Raw genomic sequence first — 24,950 nt, 5'->3', positions numbered from 1 at the left:
AAAAAAGGTTTTCTGTGTTTGTAGACGACTTACATTATCCCGGGGTGCTGTAAACATGAAAGTAAACTATGTTTTACGATCTGTTGAGGCTTATCCTCAGTGATATAAGAATTTTACCAAGAAAAAAAAACTACTAATAATAAAAATAGTATAAATATAAATTAGTTAGAAATAACTAAATTTGTATTTATTCATATATACAATTTTAAAATAATCAATTTTTTTATTCATGTTATGGATAATTTTTTTTAAGATAATCTATGAGGGATGCTTTGGCGTACTCAGATATTTTGAGCCGCATAAAAAGATAATACAATTTTTTTTAATCAGGTCGCATACGTTTTAGGGTTGATACCTTGTGTACAAGCAAAAATATAAAAATGGTCACCATGTTATAAGTTATTGTGAAAAGATATTATATAGTAAAAAATATAATGAATTTTGTGATATAATAAAAGAGGTGGGGTGATCGTCAAGATTGAATAGTTATTGTAAGGATGCATTTATATGTATACATTTATGTAGATGTAAAAATATATATAATATGTAAGTATTTAAATAGAGTTTTAATTATAAAACAGTATGTATTATAATTAGAATAAGTAAAAAACATATATCTAAAAAAAATTAAAAATATAAAATCTTATATAAAACTTAATGAATTTGAGTACATGAAATCGGTATGATATATATATAATGTCGGTATACGTATAATATTGCATAAAAATGTATAAATAGATTAATGAAAAAAGTAAAAAATGAAAATAAAAATAAAATTTTGATATATTATATAGGTAAACACAGAGGGTGTGTACTTGTGGCTAATGTTATGTAAAACATTGGAAAAATAAAAAAAAAATTCAATATTTTTAGAATATTGCATGTGTATATTATATTTTTAGTCATATATCAGTTTTTTCATTTTATGTGTTCAATATAAATGCTTCTAAATGCAAATGTTACATTATAAACAAAGTGCGTTTTTGAATGTAAATATGTATATATAGTTTTATAATATGTTAAGGGTAAATAGAAAAAATAAATAAAAAAATCGGAATTTTGAATGTCCCGCTAAATCGAGGAGTAAATATATTAAAATGTCTTGACATTGTCTTTAATTTAATCACGGTTAAAAAAAAAATCGTGCAATAATAATAAACTCATTATAAAGTACAAAAATTTTATGTGCTAGTTTTTTTAATCTAAGGATTTTGAATGAATGACAAATTTGACAATGTTTATCTAATTCAGTAGAATGAAATAACATGTGCTCACTAATAATTAAACTTATTAAAGTGGGGAAAATCTCATGTGCATATAAAAAAGTGTCTATCATATCATATCATATATATATATATATATATATATATATATATATATATATATATATATACATTATTCTATGATACACGTTCGAATTTAAAAATTTAATTAAGGCATACATTGGTAATAACGCCACGTTTTATGATGGAAAATGTTGTGTTTTATTTATGCGGTTAAAACGGGGGAGAAAATTTTAGATTAAGTTATTTTATTTATAGCTTTATTTATGAAAGCATGGACATCACTTAACAAACGTTCTTCTTGTAAATGAGTAAAACATATATAGTTTTCACGTAATACTTTTTTAACAAAAAGTTCAACTTCAAATTTGTTTTTTATTAAATATTCTTTGTTTGCAGGATCTATGTTTTTTAGGTTCATATATATAAGTTTCAATATATATAATCTAACATTTGTGTATTTTACTACTCTATGGAAACTCGAATCGAGTAAGAAATGCTCTCCAGGTAACATTAATTGTGTCATTTCATGGTCTTTTAAATTCTGATTTATAAGGAAATCATCATATGTTGGTGAAATAGAAAAATTTTCAAGGGGATTCTTTTGCATATGTTTATATTTTCTTTGTTTTCTTTTTTCTGATTTTATATTTTCATGCGAATCTTTTGAATTTGTTTTATCGTTCGACGAATTAGTTTCAGTCTGTGTTCTGTGTGAATTGTAATTATTGCTTCTTTTTGAATTTATTTTATTTAAACCAAAAAATTCAAGTTTGCCCAAATTTATTCCTTGTTCAGAATCATATAGTTCAAGTTCTTCCTTTGAAAACGTGCCGTCCCCTGTAGTATTATTATGATGTTCATTATTATTTGACATGAATTTTTCCATATTAGGATAAAAAGGGTGATAGATAATTTCAAATTGTTCATCCATATCCTCGTCTTCCTCATTTTCTTGTTCTTCTATATTTGTTGTTTCATCAGAATTTTCATAGTCGCTGAGATCATCAAAACTACCCCGTCTGCGACGTTTGTGTATATTTAATTGAAGACATTTTTTTATCTTTTTAGCATTATCTATTTCGTCAACTAACTCATCAAAACTGTCTAGTTCAGGATTTGTATTATGTATTGAATCTACTTTATCTGTATTACTATTATAATCAATATTACTTTTTATATGGTTATCATCTTCTTCTTCATCTGTTGTATAATCATGAATTGATGTTAGAACTTCTTCAATACTAGATCCGAATAACTCCTGTAAGGAGGGAGTATAATCACCAAGTTTTAAGAATGGAAACTCACTGGGGATTTGCTCCATTTCATGCGATAAGCACAGCTGAAATTCATTTATAAAAAATAGAACGCTAAGAAGATAGTAATAATTTTTGCACTGCACTTTCATTTTGATTTTTTTTTCCCCCTTTATTCATGTAAAAATTAAAAACAATGGTGTAACTTTTTATATATATGTAAATTACAAAATATAATGAGTACTTTTTTTAGTTATGCACGTATATATATATATTTGAATACATTAAAATATTGCTAAATATAATATGTTATATTAGGTGTAAATATGAAGAAATATATATACATACAAATAATACTACAAAATCGGAATGCTTTTTTTTACATATGAGTGAATTTGAGACACTCTATATCATGATGTTGTGTGCATGTGAGGAGAACAAGAAAATATATAAAATCATGACATATGAATAATTTTATTTATGCGCATATTGTTGCTTGTGCAATTCTTTAAAAAAAATTAAGGCTTTAATCTTTTATTTTTATTTTTTTTTGGTATATTTGGTTATTAGCCTTTTTTTTTATAATATATAATGGGTTGTGTATATAATAATGCATAGGTACATATATATATCACTGTACAAAACACAACTGGTAAGATAGCTCATATATATAATATATGCATTTCAAAAACGGTAAAAATGGATAAGAAAAATTAAGCATTAAAAATTAAGAACAAAAAATTAGCTGTTTAATTTAACGGTCACATAATATATATATATATATATACAACACAAGATTTCCCCCACCTCTCTGTTCTTCGGTCTTTATAAAACGTAAGTTAATTCACAAATGTGACATTTAAATACTTGTTAAATATGTTACATTATATGTATACATGTGTTATACTGTGTATATAACGCAACGTTGTTTTTGCTTCAATGTTGAGGTTGAGGATGGGAGTATAAAAAAAATTCCATATTTTTTTTATTATGCTTTAAAAACGTGATATTATTTTTACATGCACAAAATGTGTTATTTTTTTCTGTGTAAAAAAGAACCGTGCCGCTAATTATGTTTATTAAATATTATATTTGTGGGTTCATATTTTAAATGCATTATTTATAACGCAAGTATATTGAGTGGACGGACAAATCAAAACTCAGTTGCAATTATATTTTTTACTATGGTGAACATATATAAAAATAAATGCAACATGCAAAAACAATTCATTGTTTTTTTCATTAAAAATTATGATAATTTACATGTTATATATAAATGTATACATATATATATATATATATGTTGTAGTTGAGGGCACATATTTTTACTTATGTTTGAGTGAAATTTATGTGGTCTAATTTTTGTTTTAAAGAAAATCAAGCAAATTATACATATAACATATTTATTTTACATGAATATATATTTGTGTTTTCACGTGTGTCTGAGTTTTGCATTTTCCCTTTATAAGGAGAAAAAGTCTTTTGCATGTAATTGCTTAAGAAATTATGCATTGTATTGAAACCACATATGTAATATAGATGTTGCAACGTGACACCAAGAAAGTATGTAGTGTATTTAAATAATGGGATTTTTTTAATTCAGTAATGCTTTAATATCTCATTTTGTACATACCACATACCGCTTTAGAAATATTTTTTCAAACATGACAAAAAAAAATTTTTTTTCATGCTAAATAACCTTTAATATTTCAAAATAATAAATGAATGAGTACGTGTAAGAGGGTGGTGGTGATAATTTTTTGTTTGGTTCATTATTATTTGTGTTGTTTAAAAATATATAAAAAAAAGCAGCAAAGAAAGGAGTGTTTATTTTTACGTACCTCTTCCTATTATATTTCTATGTGGAATTTTTATCAAAATAAATATTTCCAATAAATATATATATGTTTAATTTTTTTCTTTTTTTTTTATACAACTTTATCAAAAAGTATTAATTCAAAAAAGATCAACAATGCAGAGAAATGTGGTTGATGATGGGACTATATATTTATAAATACGCTCACAGTTTTAAACAGGTTCATTTTATAATATATGAGGGCAGAAAAAAGCTGTTTCGTGAATGGTAATATTTTAAGGTGTTACCATGTTTTTGTGTGTTGTGCGCGCATATTGTAGTGTATTATAAGACATATATACATATTTTTATATTCATTATCTATGAATGGATTATGAAAACATGGGTCCAAAAAGATAAAAAAAAAAAAAAATCATGTTCATTGCACACTGATTATATATATATATATATATATATATATATATATATATATATATATATATAAAGAGAGATAAAGTAAAAAGCAAAAAAAACCTTATCATTTTTCGTAAACTTTCCTGAAAAAGTTTTTAAGTCTACGAAAAAAAAGCTTTTCTTTGAAAATTCTTGTTTTTTATTTTTTAACATTGTTATTTCACTGTGAGCCGTGAGCAGTGAACAATAACAACATTCAGTGAAATGAAACTATCTTACCATATTTAAGGAGCGCAAAACAGCTTAAGCATTTTCAACAAATAATACCTTTATATTTATTTATAATTTTTTCCTCATTTTTTTTATGTTTATTTTATATATATATTTTTTAACATTTTAGTGTTTTTTCTTCTTTAAAGAAAAACAAACAAATTCATTAAAAATAAAAAGGTGTTCTTAAATAACATAAAAAAAAAGTGTATAATGTGAATCCCCAAAAATTTAGTAAAAAAATGGGTGTATAATTACACATGTAGAACTTATAATTCCATATTATGTATATAATTAATTTATACAATTTTTTATTGCACAAACGAAAAAAGCTTAAGTACAATATAATAAATATAAAAAAAAAAAAAAAAAAAAAAAAAAGTAGAATAAATCTTACTCTAGTGTTTTTGTTCGATGTATAACTTTTGTTATTTATAAATTAAAGCTATATAATTTCAGCACACACGGATAGAATAAAAAGTTTTCACAAGATGCGTTTATTTTATAAGATTGGACAATAAAGTGAAAAACAATGCGAATAATTTTGCTTTTTATATTTCATTTTTTTTTTTTTTCTGTCATATTCATATATATAGAAAGAAAAGTTTATACATTTTTTTTCATTGTTTTTGGAGAGATCATAATATCATTGTTGTGTGAATGGGGTGCTAATTATTTTCTATTATACCGAACAAGTAGCTAGTTAATGAGATAAACTTAGGTGCTACATATATATATTTACATATATGTGATGTTTATGAAATGCATATATATTATATAATTAAAAGAGAGAAAAAAAAAAAAAAATGCTTCTTCTGAAAAAATTTTACCTGCCTTGCACATTTATTACATCAGTTGCTCACTAAGTCAAAAAATGGGAAAAGAACCCTTTTTTTTTTTTTTTTTTTTGAGCAATAATTATTTCCAGTTTAGTTTGTATAAAAATAAATAGTTACGGTTTAAGTAATATTCAGACAATATATATGATTAAAAAAGATGGCTCTTTAGATATATATAAATACGATAATTTTTCGGATTTTTTGAGTGAATTTAAATCATATTATTTATGTTTAAGCGGAAAGAACGTAAAAAAAACGAAATGTGTGAAATCTTTTGGGAACGGGGATGGGGGTTTAATTAAGAAGTCCCATTATTAAATGTTATCACAAAATATTTCATAATTATTATGTTAGTTTTCTATATAAAAGGTTTAAAAAATAAATTTAAGTTAAACGTTATTATCCATTTATTATGAATGTTTTAAGGTATTTTTTCAATTTCTCCTACACATTAAAACTTCTAATGAATAAACATATAATGTATTTTACCTATGTGTATATATTGCAAAACGTGAAATAAGTTAAAATAATGTTATATTAAATGAAAAAATTATCAATCAGTATTTGTTTTGTAAACTTAAGCATAAAAGGGAACTAAAAATAAAAAAAAAAAAAAAGGAAATCACATATATATGTGTAAGGAAAGAAATACAGAGAAAATTATGAAAAGAAAAAGAACTTTCTTTTTTTGTCTTTTTACTAATTATTCAATAGATAAAGAGAATTGCCAATTACCCCAAATCATAATATATATATATGATTTATTAAAAAGACGGAAAAAGTTTTTCAAAGTGTATAATTGATTGCAACTATTCCCACGTTGAAAAAAGGACATATGTTTTTGTCATAATTTTTACGTATATTTGTATTTTATATCTTTCGTGTGACATGCCTATTTATGTTGTAACTTTAATTTAATAGATGTAATATATAATTCCCTTAAAATTGTATTTTAGCGTGAATAATTACACGATCTGCATTGCAAGACATAAATAAATGAACTAGCATTTTTGTAGTGTGTATTATATGTATGCGTAAAGGTGTCCATTCGGGTTATGTTTAAAACATATCTTACAATTTTTAGTATGGACGGGCCATAGGAAGTTCTACATATGAATAATTCTAAAAACACGTAGGTATTGTACTTTTCATACACAAAATTGCATGCGCATCTTTTTTCATCTAACCTCTGAAAAGAAATATGATAGGCAAAGCATTGAACAAAACATTGAACAAGATTCGTGCAAAACATTGATAAAATGTGTACCAATTATTATTCACATATCATAGCAAAAAATATATTTACGCACTCACATGAATGATATTTTTCTTGCATTGTTTTTAAAATTAATATTATTATGAACAAAAAGGTACATAGGACAATTAGGGGAGAAGAGGGGAACAACTTGTTTTTAAAAAATAAAACACATAATCACAAACGCATTTATTTAATGTGGGTTTCTTTTGCATATTCTTATATGTATGTCTATAAACCTAAGTGCCCTAAAACATACATTGCATAAACTAAATTGCCTTATAATTACGGCTGTTCTTTAAAGGTTAAGAAATAGAAATATAGAAGGGAAAATATAATTTGCATTTACAGTACTTGTTGTTACGTACCGTTTTAATAATAAAAATATTTAAATTAAAAAAAGATAAATCCCGTATATAGATGTGTATATATACTAAACAGAGACATTCTTTGTTTACATACACATGTTCTTTTTGAAGAGTTTACCTTTTTAAATGGAATATAGAAAAAAAAAAAAAAAAAAAAAAAAAGTATTTCAAAATTTATATTCGTAAAGTGAAGCTTGTTTCATTTTATTGTAAGGTCCGTAGACATTATGCTTAATTAAAAAAACATTCAGAATTCTTATTTTACAAAAGAAATAAAAGTGGGCTATTGTTTATAATGTGCAAAATAGCTTATCATTGCACTATTTATCAGTATGAACCTATATTAATTAGCTCAAGTAAAAATATCACACACTTTGTATTCTACAAATCATTAGGACTTAAACGTGTTCATATATGCATCTATATATAACACAACATAGGAACGTGTTTATAAGGAGGGGTCTTAACATCCAATTGCTAAAAACAACATAATGTTATAATACCAGTGTGACAGTTTATCACTTTTGGAATTCCTCTATAGTGATGAAAAAAAAAAAAAAATAATATACTTAAAAGATGTTAAAATATTAAATAAGTTGAAAAAAACGAATGTGTATAATAAAATGTAAAATGAATAATATGGGGAATATGATAAAGATCAAAAAAAAAAAAAAAAAAAAGAAAAGAAATAGCGATATCTAATAAATTTGGAATAGTTCTGAGGAATTAGATCATTGTTTAATGTGCTACTATAAAAATATATTACAATGAATTAAGAAATAATATACTAAACAAGTTCTTTTCTTTTGCTTTGCACATTAAAATAAGAAAAATGTACCTATTGTTTTTTTTTTTAGTGTTTAACTTTCGAACATAGAATTATGAAAAAAAACAAATACGACTTTTTATTTTTTATTTTTATTGTTTTAAATACTTATTAAATAAATTCATCATTTTTATAAGCTTTTTGGGTCATTATTTTTAGATGTACGTAAATAGGGATAAACAATGAAAAAAAAGAAACAGTTATGGATCATGTGACTCGCATGTTAAAATTAATAGTTTTTTTTTTTTTTTTTCCTTTTTTGTTCATGAATTATACATATTTTATATATATTATATTATTTTAATTTACAACATTAATATAGATATATGTGGTGTATACTGGACATGTACCAGAATTTATATACGTCGTGCTCTTTGAGTATCATCCCTATAAAATTTTGATATGCATGTATTATTACATATATATATACACATGCAAACTAACTATTCATTCGCTCTACTGAAATAAAAAAATACCACACGCCTATTTGGCATCCAAAATATAACATGTAATCATTCAAATATAATACAAAATAAGTCTCCTAATATAGTTAAGCGCAAGAAATACGCAAAAAAATGTGTGTGGTTTGGGTTTACTCATAAATTACAATATGTTTTGAAAAATTACGCAAAAAGATATTAGAAAAATTGTATTAGTTTAAAAGAATAATTATTTTATAATTTATTTTCCCTCTTTATGCGCTTTCATTAAAATAAAAGAATAATAAAAAGTTTATAATATTTATATTATTTTTTTTTTTTTTTTCCCTTTTCCCAATAAGAAAAATTAGAATTAGTTAATTATTTGAACCAACGTTTTCTTCCAATTTTTTTAAAAAATATTTTTTATTTCTTTTGCAGTATAGCAGAATAGTAAAATGAACTATTCCCCTTAGACATATTTTCAAAAGCTTTTAATATACATTTTTTTTCTTTTTTTACTTGAAATAATATAAAAAAATTTATTTTCAACATTGAATCGAGAAAAAAAAGTTCAGTATATGGATATAAAAATATATGTAAAACATACACAAATGTTGACAATATGTATTTTTTATGTATAAACATAATACCATGAATATATATGTAAATGCGCAATAGTATTATATTTATATATTTATGTATATACATTATTACGAGGGAAAAAATTTTTATCATTATTTTATTGCCATTTATGTTTATGCTTTATTCACCCGTATGGTATTATAATTTTTTTTTACCATGTATTGCTTGGCGCATATTAATTAATTGTATTTTACATTTAGCATATGTTTTACTCCATATTTAGTATTTTATATTTATTACCCATTCAATTAATACTTAATTTCTATTTATTCTAATTACCATTGAACGCTATTTATTATATAATAAATTTTTTTTTTTTATTTTATTTTATTTTATTTTTTTTGTTGTTTTTTATTTTAATTATTATTATCGCTTTAATAAACAAAGAAAGAAAAAAAAAACTAAATAATTCATATAATTTTTAACTTTTTTATATATAATAAGCAGATAATAAATTTTTTAAGAATTTTATAAATATATATATATATATATTATATACATTAAATATAAAAAGAGGAAATAATAAAATGAAGAGTAAATTATCTATTTTATTTGTCATTAACCTTTTACTCCTAATCACCGTTAGCGATGTAATAAAGGGAGATAATAGTATTAATAAAAATAAGGATATCTGGAAATCTAGATTTACTGTGGGAAAAGGAACGCCAAAGAAAAATGAAGATATAAGTGAAAAAAATAAGAAAAAAGATAATAAGAAAGAAAAAGGTATGAATGTGTTATCTTATTATTAAAACACTTTTATATGTAATAATGTGACCATGTGTCGTACACAGATAATAATATAAATACGATATACATGAAATAAAGATATGTATACCAGTACATAATATACATGTGTATATTACTTGTGCATATGCCACCATATATGTGACACGATTTTCATATTTATACACACAATTATATTGTCCTGTGGTTTAATTTTTTCATATCATTTTTTTTGTTGGTGAAGAGCGATCATTATCTGAGTTTATTTTAGTTTCACAATCTATTTCATTTTTTATTTTGTTTTTTTACAAAACTATATATTATATATGAATACATACGCATACTTAAATTTAACGTTTAGATGACATCCAAACGGGTATTAACAATAGGGATGATATGAACGATTCACGCAGTATAATGCTTTTAAGAGAAATTTACGAAAAAGACAACCAATTGAGCATTGTTAACAGAAAAAAGAAAAAGTATAAAACAGCTACCTTTACCTTGGGTACACTATTAACTATAATAGCATTACGTACCATAGCAGATATAGCCGTAAAAGGTATTTCTAAGCTTTTCCAGAAGGAAGAAAGCATGCTTAGTGGATTAATTTTTGATAAATGGAACATTAATAATTTAGGGAAAAAGAACTTCTTTTTTGATGCTTTAGAATAAAATTTTATATTTCTCCCAATATTTTACACCATGGGGAGAACAAACAACTAATGTTATCTACAAGAATAGCGCATGTGAATTTAATGAGACCAGAGAATTGTTGTTGCAGTTTTAACACAATTGTTTTTATTACCATTACTGTTGCGTTACTTTTGCTGATGCTATTACTATTTTTATTATTATTTTTATTATTATTATTTTTATTGTTTTTTTTTTTTTTTTTTTTTTTTTTTTTATATTTTTTATTACCTTTCTTATATTATGTGTAACGCTAATTATTGAAATATATATATTTTAGTTTATAAAGAATACATTAATATATAGTTATTTTCTTTATCAATGCTCAGCACATATTTTATGGATCTATATCTATATATTCACCCACATGTACATATATATGCATGTGAATGTTTTTAATCCCACTTTAACCAATTTAATTATGTTTAAAATGAGGATACATTTTTTGGCATTATTGCTATGAACCTTTTTTTTTATTTATTTTATTATTAATTCAACGTTACTATCGAATGAAGGAGACACATTAACGTTATGTTTTCGTCAGAGCTATGAGAAATTGCACATAAACTATATTAACTTAATGCCCCATTATATTCTATAGATAATACATAATTATGGCATCAATGGAAATATTTAAATAACTTAGTATCAAAAATAAGTAGTACTTTCATAATTACGAGAAAGTGGGGAAAAAAAAAAAAAAAAAAAACATGTTCTATTTTTTAAATGGTTAAGAAAAATTCCTCCTATCTCCCAAAGTGCGCTTACTTTTTTGTACACACTATTTTAATATGTTTTTTTTCCTTTTTTTAAACAATATTAACTAGGAAGATGGGTTTTAACATCATAAAAAAGAGAGATGCTTTTTTATTGATAGTAGGAAAGAAATACCTTCCAAAGTTACGCTTTAAAAAAAAAAAGTTAATAGCATCAGATCATTTAATGGAAAAAATCATATAGATTATTCTTTTTTTTTTTTTTTTTTTTTTTTTTTACAAGACGCGGATTCGTATACTTTATGGTTTTAGTAAATAATGTGATTATTATTATTTTATTTTTTAATTAAAACAATATGTTATAAGAAGATTATTGTTAAATAAGGATTCCTCCTAAGAAAGGTGCTGGAAATAGAAAATATTGTTACAGCATCGTTTTAATATAAGTAAAACAACTCCCCTTTTTGATGTGTCTTTGTAACTTGAAAGAACATAATTTTTAGAATGAAGGGAAATTGACATCACAAATTCTATTGTCATTTATGGAAACATTTATTTTTTAAGCATTCAAATGCGTTTTTAGTGCCTGATTGAAATGTCATAAGTGTGACGTTTTTATAATAGCTTTATACTTCGGTAAGAAATAAAAAAAAAAAAAAGAAAAAATAGCACACTTATAATTTAAAAGAAAAATACAAAAAAAAAAGAAAAAATAGCACACTTATAATTTAAAAGAAAAATACAAAAAAAAAAGAAAAATACAAATTAAAAGAAAATTACAAAATTAAAAGAAAAATACAAATTATACATTTTTGTATTTTAAATGAAAAAGACAAATTGCACATTTTTGTATTTTAAATGAAAAAGACAAATTGCACATTTTTGTATTTTAAATGAAAAAGACAAATTGCACATTTTTGTATCTTAAATGAAAAAGTCAAATAAAAATATATAAATTTATATCACGAAAAAAAGTTGATCTATTATATATATTTCAAAAAGTATAATTAAAAGAGAAAGGAGATGAATGCTGTTAAAATGCGCACTCGATATTATCTACTTACACGATGAAAAAAAAAAAAAATCATCATCATAAAGTAAATAAGGTAAATTTGTTATTGGGGAGATGCGCGGGCAGCATACAAACGCAAATAAGAAATGTTGTAGCATTATAACATTGTGACTTTACATATTTACACCTTTGCAACATTGTATGTATAGAGATAGATATAAGTGGGTTTTCTCACCAATACTGCATAGGGAAAATAGTGAACATTTTCACAATATTAAAAATTATGCTGCCATCACATTACCCTTTGGAAATCCAGATATTAAAAATAAGACATATGGAATAATTCTTATCCTATATGACACATAAATATAGGTATACAAATATATATATATGCGGAGTGTTTTTGGAAATTTTTTATTTTCTCCAGTTTTAATTATTTTATGTGTTACCCTTTTTTTTTTTTTTTTTTTTTTTTTTTTTTTTCTAATTATTTTCTTTGGAAATGTGCTAAGCCATAGAATCAACATCCGTCTCAAGGTAGGCTACTATTCAGAATAATTTTGAATTGTATACGATGTTTTGTTGTGTTTTTTTATTCTTGAGCAACATTTTCTTATTCTTCTATTGCAGGGAGTTTATTTTCATAATTTACAAAAATGGAATTCAGACCTTTTTTTTTACTTTTAAATTTGTTTATTACATTTTTTTTCTTTGGTATTTCTTTTATTTCCATATACTCATCTTGTGTAAATTCATCATATTCTTCATTAATGAATGTTCTCCATTTTTCATCTTCTACACATTTATCGGCAATTGATTCAATCCATTTAATAATAATAGGTTTTTTTCGTTTTATCCATTGAGTCCATTTTTTATGTTTATTGTATATAACTGATTCCTCCTTAATTTTTACCCAATTATCCCATTCTTTTTTTTCGTTAGCAATTCGATTTTTCCATATATTATATTTTCTGTTCTCATTAAAATATAACCATTTCATGGTTTGGTTTTTTTCCCATTCATTCCAGTATTTGTCTTCTTCATATTTCCATTCATTCATTTTAAAGTTATGTAATTGTTTTTTTTTCCATTGTGTCCATTGTTTTATTAGCCATGTGTGTAAATGAGACTCATTTTCTCCTAACCAATATTTCCAGTTTTTATATATATAGCTTTTTATTTCACTTTTTAATTGTTTTTTTATTTGACCTTCATCAATATTTTCTAAAGAATTGTTCAAAAACTCATGTTGATATTCTTTTTTTATGGTATCTGATTGCATCAAATTGTTTTCTATTTCTTTCAACCATTTTTCTAATTCTTTGTCCTTACTCTCAATCCATTTTTTTTTTTCTCCCTCTATCCACAAATTTAAAAGGTGCCATTCGTCTTCAAGATTACTCATAAATTTCTTCCATTTGTTGCTTTTCCATTCTTCTAACTCATCTTCATCCTCTGGCATTCCTGTTAAATCCGACTTATTTATACATTTACCTTCTTCTATTACTGGTTTCCCTGTATTTTTTGTACCCTCTTCTTTTAAGTGTTTTTCTTTTCCCTCAAATTCTTTTTCATTCGGGTTTTCTTCGCCTTCACTTGTGTCATAATATTCGTCGCTATCCTCCTCACTTTCATCATTTTCCTGTTTTCGTTTTACCCATTCGATTGCGCACCTATTTGACCTCTTATTGAAGATCTGACAGTTTTAACGAAAGCGGTGTAATTCAGAAGTGATTGAAGAATGTTTGAATCATATATATGTTATTGTTTTCTTAGTGTATTTCTCCCTTTATTTTAAATTTGCAATTTTTATCTAAAACACGAACGTATCTGTGAACTCGCACGAGCATACATGTGTGCACACATATACATGCACATATATATATATAAATATATATACTTAAAATGAATATTAATGATCTTTTTCTTATCTTACCGAGAATATATAATTTAAAAAAAAATATATAAGGGGTAAAACAAAAGTAGCAAACAAATACGCAAATTTTTCATCTAAATTTGCTGCTAGGGTAGAACTACTTGGTTTTGGACTAAATGAAGTAAATACATTTTTTACAGCACACTGGGGAACATTCTCAGTTGAATCCATGTTTTTTTTTTTTTTTTTTCTTATCAATTTATATGAATATAATTTCTAAATTCTGAGTAGAACTTAATGTTATTTATAGGCGTTTTAGTTCTACACATTGAACATTTCTATTTTTCCTTCTTTATGCGACAAAAAGGAAATGTTGTTTTTGCAACCAAACAAAATAATATACAAAATGAAAAGCATATGAAAAAACGAAAAAAAAAAAAAAAAAAAACTAAAAACTACAAAAAGGGGCGAAACAAGCTCGTGCAAACGGTTGCATGTGGCGCCATTTCTATTAAATGACACGGTGGCTATAACTGCAAAAAATACCCTCACTATATGTTTGCGCGAATACATGTATATATATATATATATATATATACATATAATTATTTATTTTCGCTTCAATTGAAATTTGTTTAACAAAAAAAATTAAGGGCTTTTCGCTATTAAAAATGATGGATGAAAGATGAAATTTTGCATCTAAATATGCATTCTTATAAATGCTTTTCAAAGCTTGATTTTTAATATATTAATTAGGTTCTTCCATTTTTTCCTTGTTTTTTCTTATGCTAGATTCTGAAGGAGTATAGGAATTTCTCTTGAATTGACTAGATCATAAAAATAAATGCTATATATATAATATTTATGAATTTGCAACTGCATAATCGGTACATGCATGCATATATTAAGGGCTCAATTACTACGCATAAATGTAATGCATAGAATGGTTTTCGAATTTTTTAGCTTCGAAATAATAAAACCACCTGTATTTTACGACGAAAAAAAATATAAAGGATGTTGCGAAAAAAAAATTAATTTCTTAGATAACTTAATATATAGTAAAATGTTTCCTCTATTATGCATATATGACTTCATCTTGGGATAACATAGTCAAAAGCACTCTCATTCTAATTAACTATTATAAATAACATTAAAATAATCGCACGAATGAATTTTTGACTCAATATATATATATATTCATTTAGGCTTAAATGTGGCTAATAACAATAATAATAAAAGAGGAGGAAGAAATGAAAATTTTATATAAAAAAAATATATCTAAAAACCAAACTGATATAAATTCCAGTTCTTGTGGTTAATAAATCATATAAAAAAAAGAAAGAAAAGAAAACATTTGTTTCCTGTTTTTTTTATATATAATATTTTTTCTGCTCTAATTATTATATATTTTATTTTTTTATAAACGAAATGGACGTTAGAACAAAATGTTGTTGCGATTATGATTATATATATATATATATATATATATATATATATATATGTACAATTTGATGCGGGATGCAGGTATCCATTTAATTTAGTAGTATAGCAGGATGATTAGGGACTTTGTTACCATGAGCATAAACAGAAACAGAAAAATATAATCTTGATAGGCGGCAAATGGTAGTAATTGTTCGTTGAATTCTGTTATTTAAAATCACTGAACACTGGACATTAGGAGCCCGGAAACCATACATATAATAATATTTCTTTGGCCTTTGTACAATGAATTTGCCACAATTTCCCACCCCCTCTTCTAGTACTTTTTTTTGGGTGACATTTAAAAAGAATTGTTTTTTTGCATGAAAATGGGATGATCCATACAACAACAAAAAAAAATACATATAAATTAGTTACCCACAAATAATAATAATCATTAAAATATATACTATAAAATTCGTGTTATATTCGTCAAAAGAGTCAAGTTCTATGTTTAAAAAGTTGGGAGCACATATAAATATAAGCACGAACAAATATGTAAAAATATATAGTTTATATAATGTACTATATATATAGATTGATTGCTTAGTAAGAATCCCCTTTTTTATATAAATATAACAGTTTTTCGCTTTTCCAGGATTTGCAACCTTCATAGAGATTCTTACGAAATATAGATTCTGAAAGAAGTAAAAAAAAAAAAAAAAATTGCTTTACTCTATATACATCACAATATGTATTTATTTTATTATCCCTTTGATTATTTTAAACATTTTATAAGAAATGTTTTTTTAAAAAAATATATTTCTTTTAAGTGGGTAATTGTCAGTTAAAAGCAGATTAACCCATACATTTATTTGACATCTTTAGAACCATTCTATTCCTTGAAATGTTATTTGACTTCCTGTCAACCCATTACCTTCATTGTTATCACTTATACAAATAGTTTTTTTCATTTAACAGAAAAAAAAAAAAAAAAATTCATCTGAAACATGGAAGAAAAAAAGTCTCTATATAAATAACACTGTTTATATATATAATATAAGTGCATGTGTGGATGTTTTATACGTATATGATTATTTTACAACGCTGGAATAACCAAACATAATTCACTTGTTCACTTAATGATAATTATTTATCATATTTTGAGTTGATATTATGTATAAAGGTTTTTTTTTTTTTTTCCAATTTGGGGCTTCTAGTGTTTGACAAAATGCAAATAATTTATTGAAAATTCAAAACGTTGAAATTTTATTTTCTCGTAGGTCTCAGATTGTTAAAGAAAATGAAACACTTGTATTATTTCAATTAAAAATAAAATTTGCAGTGCAGTTTTTACACACACACATGCGTATATACATGTACATATTTGCATGCTGAAAAATACTGAAAAAAAAAGAAATATTCCTATGAACCTATATCTGGTAGCTGAACAAAATTATAGCAATGTAATAAGAGGTGAAAAAGTTCATACAAAATATAGAAATGAAATTAGAAAAGATAATTTCAAAAAAATTTATATATGAAAATAATTGTGCCTATAAACACATGGTTTAGTTGAAAGTGCATAATTATTAATAAGAATCGTATGTTAAAACAATTCTTTGAGAAGCATTCTGTAGGTAGGTTCATTGAAAATTGTTTCCCCACACTTAAATATATGTGAACAAAATAGTTCATCGTTTTAGTGGCCCTTTTAATTCTCATGTGAACATGTGCATTTTTCGAAGGGACTACAAGACTGTGAAATATTTGTTTTATCAAATAATTTGCAAACACAAATTTATTAATAAGTTATATAAATGCAACAGGTTTAATATTTTATTTATACACATTTTACAACTCTTTTATTAGAATACACTAAAAAAAAAGGCTAAATTATGCAAATATTTATAGCACAACGAAGTTTAGCACTTGTCGTACAATAATAAATGAAAGGTTACTGCGGGTAAAAGAAAAATTAAAAAAAAAAAAATATATATATAAGAAACTTACAACATTGTAGTATAACATCGTTGCATAATGTTCACCTTTTCTTGGAAGAACGGCGAAGGCATCGGAATAAGAAAAAAAAAAAAAAAAAAAAAAATTAACTTTTGCGATAACGACATATATATTTTTAGTACACGAATATTTATGTATCACGTCCTAACCAATAAAAGAAAAGAATCCTCAAACTTATTATATTCCTTCTTAATTTTCATTTAATAATATTCATATGTATGGCAATATGTATTCGAAAAAATTAGCATATGTTTGCTATAAAACAGCATTCTTAGAAATTTTTAGTTAAACAATGAGGAAAAAATATATTTACTGCAATCGGTTATTGATTTTCTTCATTTTAACTGTTGCATTTTTTTTTTTGTGAACATTTGTTTGAATGTGTACAAAGAAAAAAAAAAAAAAAAAAAATGTGCATTCTTCATTTTTTTTAATTATTCCACATTAATATATTTTTATTTAGATAAAGCATTTGCCTCCATTGTTCAAGCGCTTTCCTTTATATATACTTATATATACAGATGTATCTTGGAAAATTTTAATTTTTTTTTTTTTTTTTTTTTTTTATTAGCATCTTCCTTTTTATGCATCCATATATTTATTCGCTCAAACTACGTTTAGCTAAACCTTGGTCATAGACATTTCAAATTTTATTTCTGGTATTTCGCTGCGGAACCATTGTGTCCATGATTTCACTAGTTTTTCATTCCAGTCTGCATCACTTTTTTTCTTAATATATTTTAGAACTTCCCACATTTCATTTTCCCCTATCCATGATTCTTCATTTTCTTTTTTCTTAATTTTATTAAACAGATGATTCTTGAAATCGTCTAAACAATGTGTATCTGCTTTATTTTTAACACGACGCATCAAAGTAAATGATTTATGCTTACTATTCCAACTTTCCATTTTTGTAGATTTATCGGAATCAGATTGTAATGCATTCATTAACAATTTTTGAGTTTTATTTGTTACATCTGTCCAAATTTTATTATCTGCATCTTCTAACTCTTTCCATTCTGCTGCAATTTTGGCCTCGAAATTGAGAGCATTTAGTACCGAGTGCGTCTGGATTTGTGTCTTTTCATGTACCTTCTTAATTTTCTCCATTTCTACCATTTCATAATTATCTTCCTCAGGTTTTTTAATTTTCTCCATTTTTACCATTTCATAATTCTCTTCCTCAGGTTTTTTAATTTTCCCCATTTTTACCATTTCATAATTCTCTTCCTCAGGTTTTTCAATTGATTCCATCTCTATAATTTCCCACTCCTCTTCTTCAGGTTTTTCAGTCGGTTCGATCTGTAACATTTCGCAATCCTCTTTTTTTGGTTTCCATATTTGTTGTATATTCATGCTTTTATAACCCAGTTTTCGAGGTGGCAAGAGTTGACTTTTTTTTTCTACCCCATGTATTTCCTTATTTAATAGGCTTCTTAAATCGTATTTTGAGTTCGTTTTTAACTGGACATTGAGTGTTCTTTTATTTTTCCAATTTTGTTCTTCTTTCTGTTTATTTCTTGATATCAGATTTCCATCATTCTTTGCATCATCTTTAAAAATATTTTTTAAATTTTCCCTTATGTGAATTTCTAATTCGTTGTTATACGTATTGCCATGCTCCCAATTATCTTCCCTGTTATCTTTTTCTTCTTTTCTGTTAATATATATTGGTTTATGCACAGTAGCATTATCATTATTTTTAGATCTTATTTTAAGGAGTTTCTTGAAAAAATTATTTTCCTGGTTATACGCTGTACATCGTATAGTGTAACTATATTAGAGAAAAAATATAAAAATATTTTCTTTTATCTTTGCAAAAAGTTCCTATTAAACACACTTGAGCATAAAAGTGTGAGTTTTTTTTTTTTTTTAATGGAGGGAAAATAATATATTCATCTGCATGTTAAATGATGAAAGCATTTTTAGCTTACCTTGGAATAATTAAAATAAAATAGAATAATGCATACGCTTTTAAAATCATTGTTTGTAGGAAGGTGCTGTTTTTCCAATTTTTTCTATTATTTTGCACATTAACGGGCAATAAGAATTTTATGTATAACCTTAGAAAGTCAAAATATTTTAGTTATTCGAAGAAAATGTACCAACTCTATAATTATAATTTATGATCGAATTGATCATGTGAAATATATTTGCAAAGTGCACTACATACTTTTTATAAGTACTATATGAATAATTCGTTCATTAGGGGATTGCATGAAGAATCGTGAACATGCATATATATTTATACACATATATATATATATATATCTGCAATTTTTCTATTGAACTGTGCCCAAAATATCACAGATTTCAAAAACAAATATTGTTTTTTTCTGAATTATTTTTTTTTTTAAATGCACCAATAAAAAATAGAAGCATGTTCGTAATATGCAAAAAGATTTAATTTAAGGTATTTACATTAAATGCCATACTAACTATATATGCATGTCAAAAATTGTGAAGATTAATTCTTTTTCTTCACAGAACAAAATTGTTCTACCAAAATAAAGAACAATCTATGTTTCATCATTAGTTATGTATATTTATGTATACTTATACTGCCTTATTTTTATTTTATTATTACTTAATAGAGGGAAAAAGAATTATTATGTCATCATTTGAACCCAATAAGAATTACTTAACATTTATTATTTTATTGCACAATTGTTCAGGCCCCCAATTGTTGCAAAAATTATAATTCATTACTTACAGTCAATATATTATTGTTGTTATTATATATGTTAACTTTAACTAATATACTGATTAAAAATTTAGCCCCATTTATGTGAAATTATAAATATATAAATTTGACCCAAAGAAATTTATTAAGTTTGTATTGCATTTTACAATGGATAGCTTTTTCAATAAAGTCCTGTTTTTTATTTTGTAGATAAGAAAAAAAGTTCTGTAACATATGTTTCTCATATGGAAAAAAAAAAAAAATATATTTAATGAAACTAGCTTTATTTTAATTTTACTTTTTTTGAAAAATGTGGGTTTTTATGCTATTCACACTTTATAAGATTGTGCAAAGTGCAAATTTGCGAAAGATGTTTTATATCACCAATAGTAAGTAGCATTCTTAGTTTAACTATTATTTATATAGTTGTATGTGCGTGTATGGATATTGGATTGATATTTTTGACAAGAAAAATGATTTAGCGCACGGCTGATTATATATAAGCATTTGTATTTAAGTGTAATTTTTTTTTTTTTTTTTTAGGGATTTATCATTTCTCATATTTATACATATATCAAATTTTTAACACTTAGTAAAATTGTCAGATACGGTGTAACTGGGTGATAGCGAGAAAGGGAAACGTACGTTTTGTTCTATTCTGAATTTACTCTAATGGTTGCTTTACATGCGTATATTCACACTTATATATAGGGGAAATAAAAAGAATTATATTTTTACGCAGTTAACAATTATGTGCAACTGTTTAGTACTGTTACACTGAAATATGTGTGATGATTAACAAGCAGACCATACCATAGTCACAATTTTGAAATGTAGCTTTTTAGGAATTGGTCATAAGAAGTTTTTATATTTTCTTTATTTCCATTATTGTTTTAATTAATCACTATAATTTTGTGTACAATGAAGAAAATTTTTTTTTTTATTATTTTATAAAAATATTAATAGATACCATTTGTTTTTTAGTCAAGGTAGAATCCTTTTCTCATTAGACTTGTTTCCTTAAAGAGAAGCACGTATTTAAAATTTTTCTATTTAAATACATGCATTGCCGTGGGCCAGAAGAAAAAGAGGGGAAAAAAGCTATTCATAATAACTTTGTGTTTCTTTTAATTGATTTATTTTGCACATGAGTTTATGAATATATATATATATATATATATGTGTTTATGATTAGATCAGTAAAAATTTTGCAATTAAAATGTAAAAACCCTTAACATTTTGAGGGGTGAACCAAAATTTAAGAACGAAAAAAATAAAATAGAAAAGAAGGTTAATCTATCAAAAGGACAAGATGAATAATTAAAAAATAAAATTAAAGGATAATTAAAAATAAGAATTTTATATATTAGCTACAAGATGAATATAAATCGAAACAAATTAATAGGAACAAATATATGTATTACACAAATATTATATAAAGGGGCCTTAACTTTCCCTTGCTTTCTTTGGCTTAACTACTCATTTATAAGGTGTTTTCGAGGAAATTTAATTAGTAGAATAATACTACTAATCAATGGTTTTTTATTTATATGGTTTATAGTTTTTCATCTATTTATTATTAAAAAGTTAGTTTAATTAGAAAAGATGTTTTTTTTTGAACATTAATCAGAATGTTTAATCTTCCTCTTTCTATTTTATTACCATTTCATGTATATAAATATATATATACATCCAAACATTTAAGGGTTTATTTTAGAGTTCCAAGATGTTTTTTTTTTTTTATTAATCTTTTAAAAAGCACTAATTTTTAAAATATTATTGTGAAAAGATTACAGGTGTTGAAGGTATACAATTTATACATATATAAATTATTTAGAAAAAAAAAAAAAAAAAAAAATCAAGTAAAAAATTGAAGCTTTCTAATACAACTTTTGTAAAGCTTTTTATAGAACTAAATTCTTGCTAAGCAAATAAATTTCTGCAGAGAAGCTTTCACGGTGTGAGAAATTTTTTTTTCACAGTTTTGGCCGAATGAAAAAAGAGTAAATTGAAAAAAAAAAAAAAAAAAAAAGAAGCGCTGCACGATGGACTATTTTATTTAGTTAGTTTTCGCCTTTGTAAAGAATTCATGTGATTTTTTAGTTAGGATGAACTAGATTTTTAATGCATATTTAAAACATATAAATATTTTAAGTTGAAAAGTTATTTATATGGGATCATTATTTTATTTTTTGTTTAATATTTATAATAATATTTCTCTCTTGAATTTTTTTTTTATTTGTTTCCTCAAATTGTTCATATTATATTGTATAATTTGAGTTACCCAGTAATAAATATATATACATTAATATATATCTATTTGTTTGTTTATTTCCCCCTATATATCTTTATTTACGTATAGGGGAAAACTAGTGAGTTAAAATGCCTTATCCCAAATTTATTATTTTGCGCTTTTGAGATATGAAAAGAAAAATATGGAATTTTTTAAAAATGTAAGAATTTTTTTTTTAAGAAAACAATTAGATGAAAACAAACTCAGCATTCGTGGTCATTCCCTCAGATCCGCAGTATTATATGCACAAGCAAAAAAATGTAAAAAAAGAAGCATATTATCACATATTTTATCAGCTAAACCATGCTCTGTGTTACCACTTATCATGATTTGTGTTATATTACAAGTAAAAAAATTGATCTATAATTATAACACCTAATTATATTATGTTTTATAATGAATGTATATATATTAGTTTTACCCCTCTCTTGTATTTTTTTAGTTTCCTTTTTATATATCCCAATTTTTTTTAATTTTTCCCGATGATGACTCTAATTTAACAATTTATTCTTTTGATTTTTTTGTTAACGCACATTTTTATGCATTTCATTTTTTATAATTCCTATTTGCAGATTTCAGATTTATGCAACGGTAATGGAAACGAAGTTTTGGAATTAAATTTTAGAAATAGTTATGGAAGAAATTTATCTGAATTCTTTGAGGATAGACGATCAGGATCTAATACTAAAAAAAGAGAAGGAAAAAAAAATAATAAGGAAACATTTATGAACTCTCCAATTGTAGAAGAAAAAGAAGAGAGTGGTGGTTGTAGATATGAAGAACTAGAAACAATTTTGGGTGGGTCTTTTAATGCTAATTCTGGTAATAATAAATCTTATTATGTTGCAATACCGGAGGATCAAGCATCAGAGCAATCTGAAGACGAATCGGAATCAGAAAGAGTTCAATTTGTACAGCCAGATATAGAAGAGTATCTAGAAGTAGATGTAGACCAGTTTGCACAACCAGAATTAGGACATTATGGAGAATCAGGGGACAAACATAGAGAATCAGAAGAACAATACGAAGATTCTGATGAAGAAGAGGACGAGGATGATGACGATAATGATATGTTAAATTTCGGAAAAGATTTCTCTGAATTTGGATTTCCAAGGAAAAGGAAAAGTGAAGATTTAATAGATTTCGAAGGTGACGATCTGCTATCTCCTGATTCAGATACCGATACAGATACAGACACGGAATCGAGAAAAATGTTATCAGAAGAAGAATTATATAAAAGAATTAGAAGGTTAAGGGGAACCATAGATTACAAGGAACTTCTTCATTTATGGAACAATTTTAATACAATTGAGAATAATAAATTCCAAGCTATGCAAAGACATTTATGGAATTGGTGTGAACTATTAGCATTTGAATATAAAATTCCAGAAGATGTTTTACTAACCGAATGGAAAAGAATTGTTGATTTCACATCTGATGAATTAATGAGAAAGACTGTTAATGATTATAAAGATTTTAAGGAATTAGTTAAGCACGAAATAAATGATAGAGAGGATTTTTTGCACTTTATAAAACACAAAAAAGAATCATGGGGAAATTTTAAATTAAGAACTGAGACCATATGGAAAAGTATGATGGATAACAAGTTTAGGACATATAATGAAAATGATATGGATTAAAATGTGCTACGTTCATATTATGGGATTATATAAGTCTATGTTATATGTGAAAACTTTGGTTATAAAATGAGAGACCGTTCGTAAAAGTATGATGAACAGAAAAAGGATCGAAGAAAACGTTAAATAAATACGTTGAAATATAAAGTTCCAAATAAATAACACATTTATTTTGTTTGTTTATAATCATTTCTATAGGTGTGTGATTTATTCTGAAGGTGAATTAGTATTGTCAGAACAATTTTAAGAATTATTTTTTCTGGTTACAGAACCCCCCCTGTAATCAGATAATACATGCAACTATAACTTGTCTATTTTTTTCTCGTAGTCGAATAAATGGAGAGGATATTCTTACTTATCCGTAGTATTTAATATTTTCTATTACAAAGGCCATTTTTTTGTGAAAGAGATAGATTGAAAGGTTGTGTGTCTTTATATTTGTTTTCTTATTGTTTCATTTTCGTTTATTTTATTTTGCTTTTGTTTTAATTCTAAAAATAAAA

At 24.7% G+C, this 24,950-nt stretch overlaps 5 protein-coding genes across 5 annotated transcripts; 2 read left to right on the top strand and 3 right to left on the bottom strand.

Annotated features, from left to right (window-relative positions):
- Positions 1-1,521: 1,521 nt before the first annotated feature.
- On the bottom strand, positions 1,522-2,691 carry PGO_050190 (sporozoite invasion-associated protein 2; the record flags this gene model as incomplete). Its single annotated transcript, XM_028686397.1, has 1 exon — positions 1,522-2,691. One exon carries the CDS (start codon positions 2,689-2,691, stop codon positions 1,522-1,524), a length of 1,170 nt encoding a protein of 389 aa, XP_028542198.1.
- A 7,206-nt stretch (positions 2,692-9,897) lies between these two features.
- Positions 9,898-10,771, top strand: PGO_050180 (hypothetical protein, conserved; the record flags this gene model as incomplete). Its single annotated transcript, XM_028686396.1, has 2 exons — positions 9,898-10,096; positions 10,458-10,771. The coding sequence occupies 2 exons, from the start codon at positions 9,898-9,900 to the stop codon at positions 10,769-10,771; spliced, it is 513 nt and encodes a 170-aa protein (XP_028542197.1).
- A 2,359-nt stretch (positions 10,772-13,130) lies between these two features.
- PGO_050170 (tryptophan-rich antigen) lies at positions 13,131-14,624 on the bottom strand (the record flags this gene model as incomplete). The annotated part of the gene is made up of 2 exons (XM_028686395.1): positions 13,131-14,201; positions 14,454-14,624. The coding sequence occupies 2 exons, from the start codon at positions 14,622-14,624 to the stop codon at positions 13,131-13,133; spliced, it is 1,242 nt and encodes a 413-aa protein (XP_028542196.1).
- A 3,831-nt stretch (positions 14,625-18,455) lies between these two features.
- Positions 18,456-19,976, bottom strand: PGO_050160 (Plasmodium exported protein, unknown function; the record flags this gene model as incomplete). Its single annotated transcript, XM_028686394.1, has 2 exons — positions 18,456-19,577; positions 19,944-19,976. The coding sequence occupies 2 exons, from the start codon at positions 19,974-19,976 to the stop codon at positions 18,456-18,458; spliced, it is 1,155 nt and encodes a 384-aa protein (XP_028542195.1).
- Positions 19,977-22,952: 2,976 nt separating this feature from the next.
- Positions 22,953-24,450, top strand: PGO_050150 (Phist protein; the record flags this gene model as incomplete). The annotated part of the gene is made up of 2 exons (XM_028686393.1): positions 22,953-23,156; positions 23,383-24,450. The coding sequence occupies 2 exons, from the start codon at positions 22,953-22,955 to the stop codon at positions 24,448-24,450; spliced, it is 1,272 nt and encodes a 423-aa protein (XP_028542194.1).
- Between the last annotated feature and the right edge of the window lie 500 nt (positions 24,451-24,950).

This window comes from Plasmodium gonderi (genome assembly GCF_002157705.1).
Source record: "Plasmodium gonderi DNA, contig: Pgo-contig_0, whole genome shotgun sequence".
Lineage (NCBI taxonomy): Eukaryota > Apicomplexa > Aconoidasida > Haemosporida > Plasmodiidae > Plasmodium > Plasmodium gonderi.
Note: the sequence above shows the minus strand (reverse complement) of the source record. Positions and strands in the feature narration are given on the sequence as shown.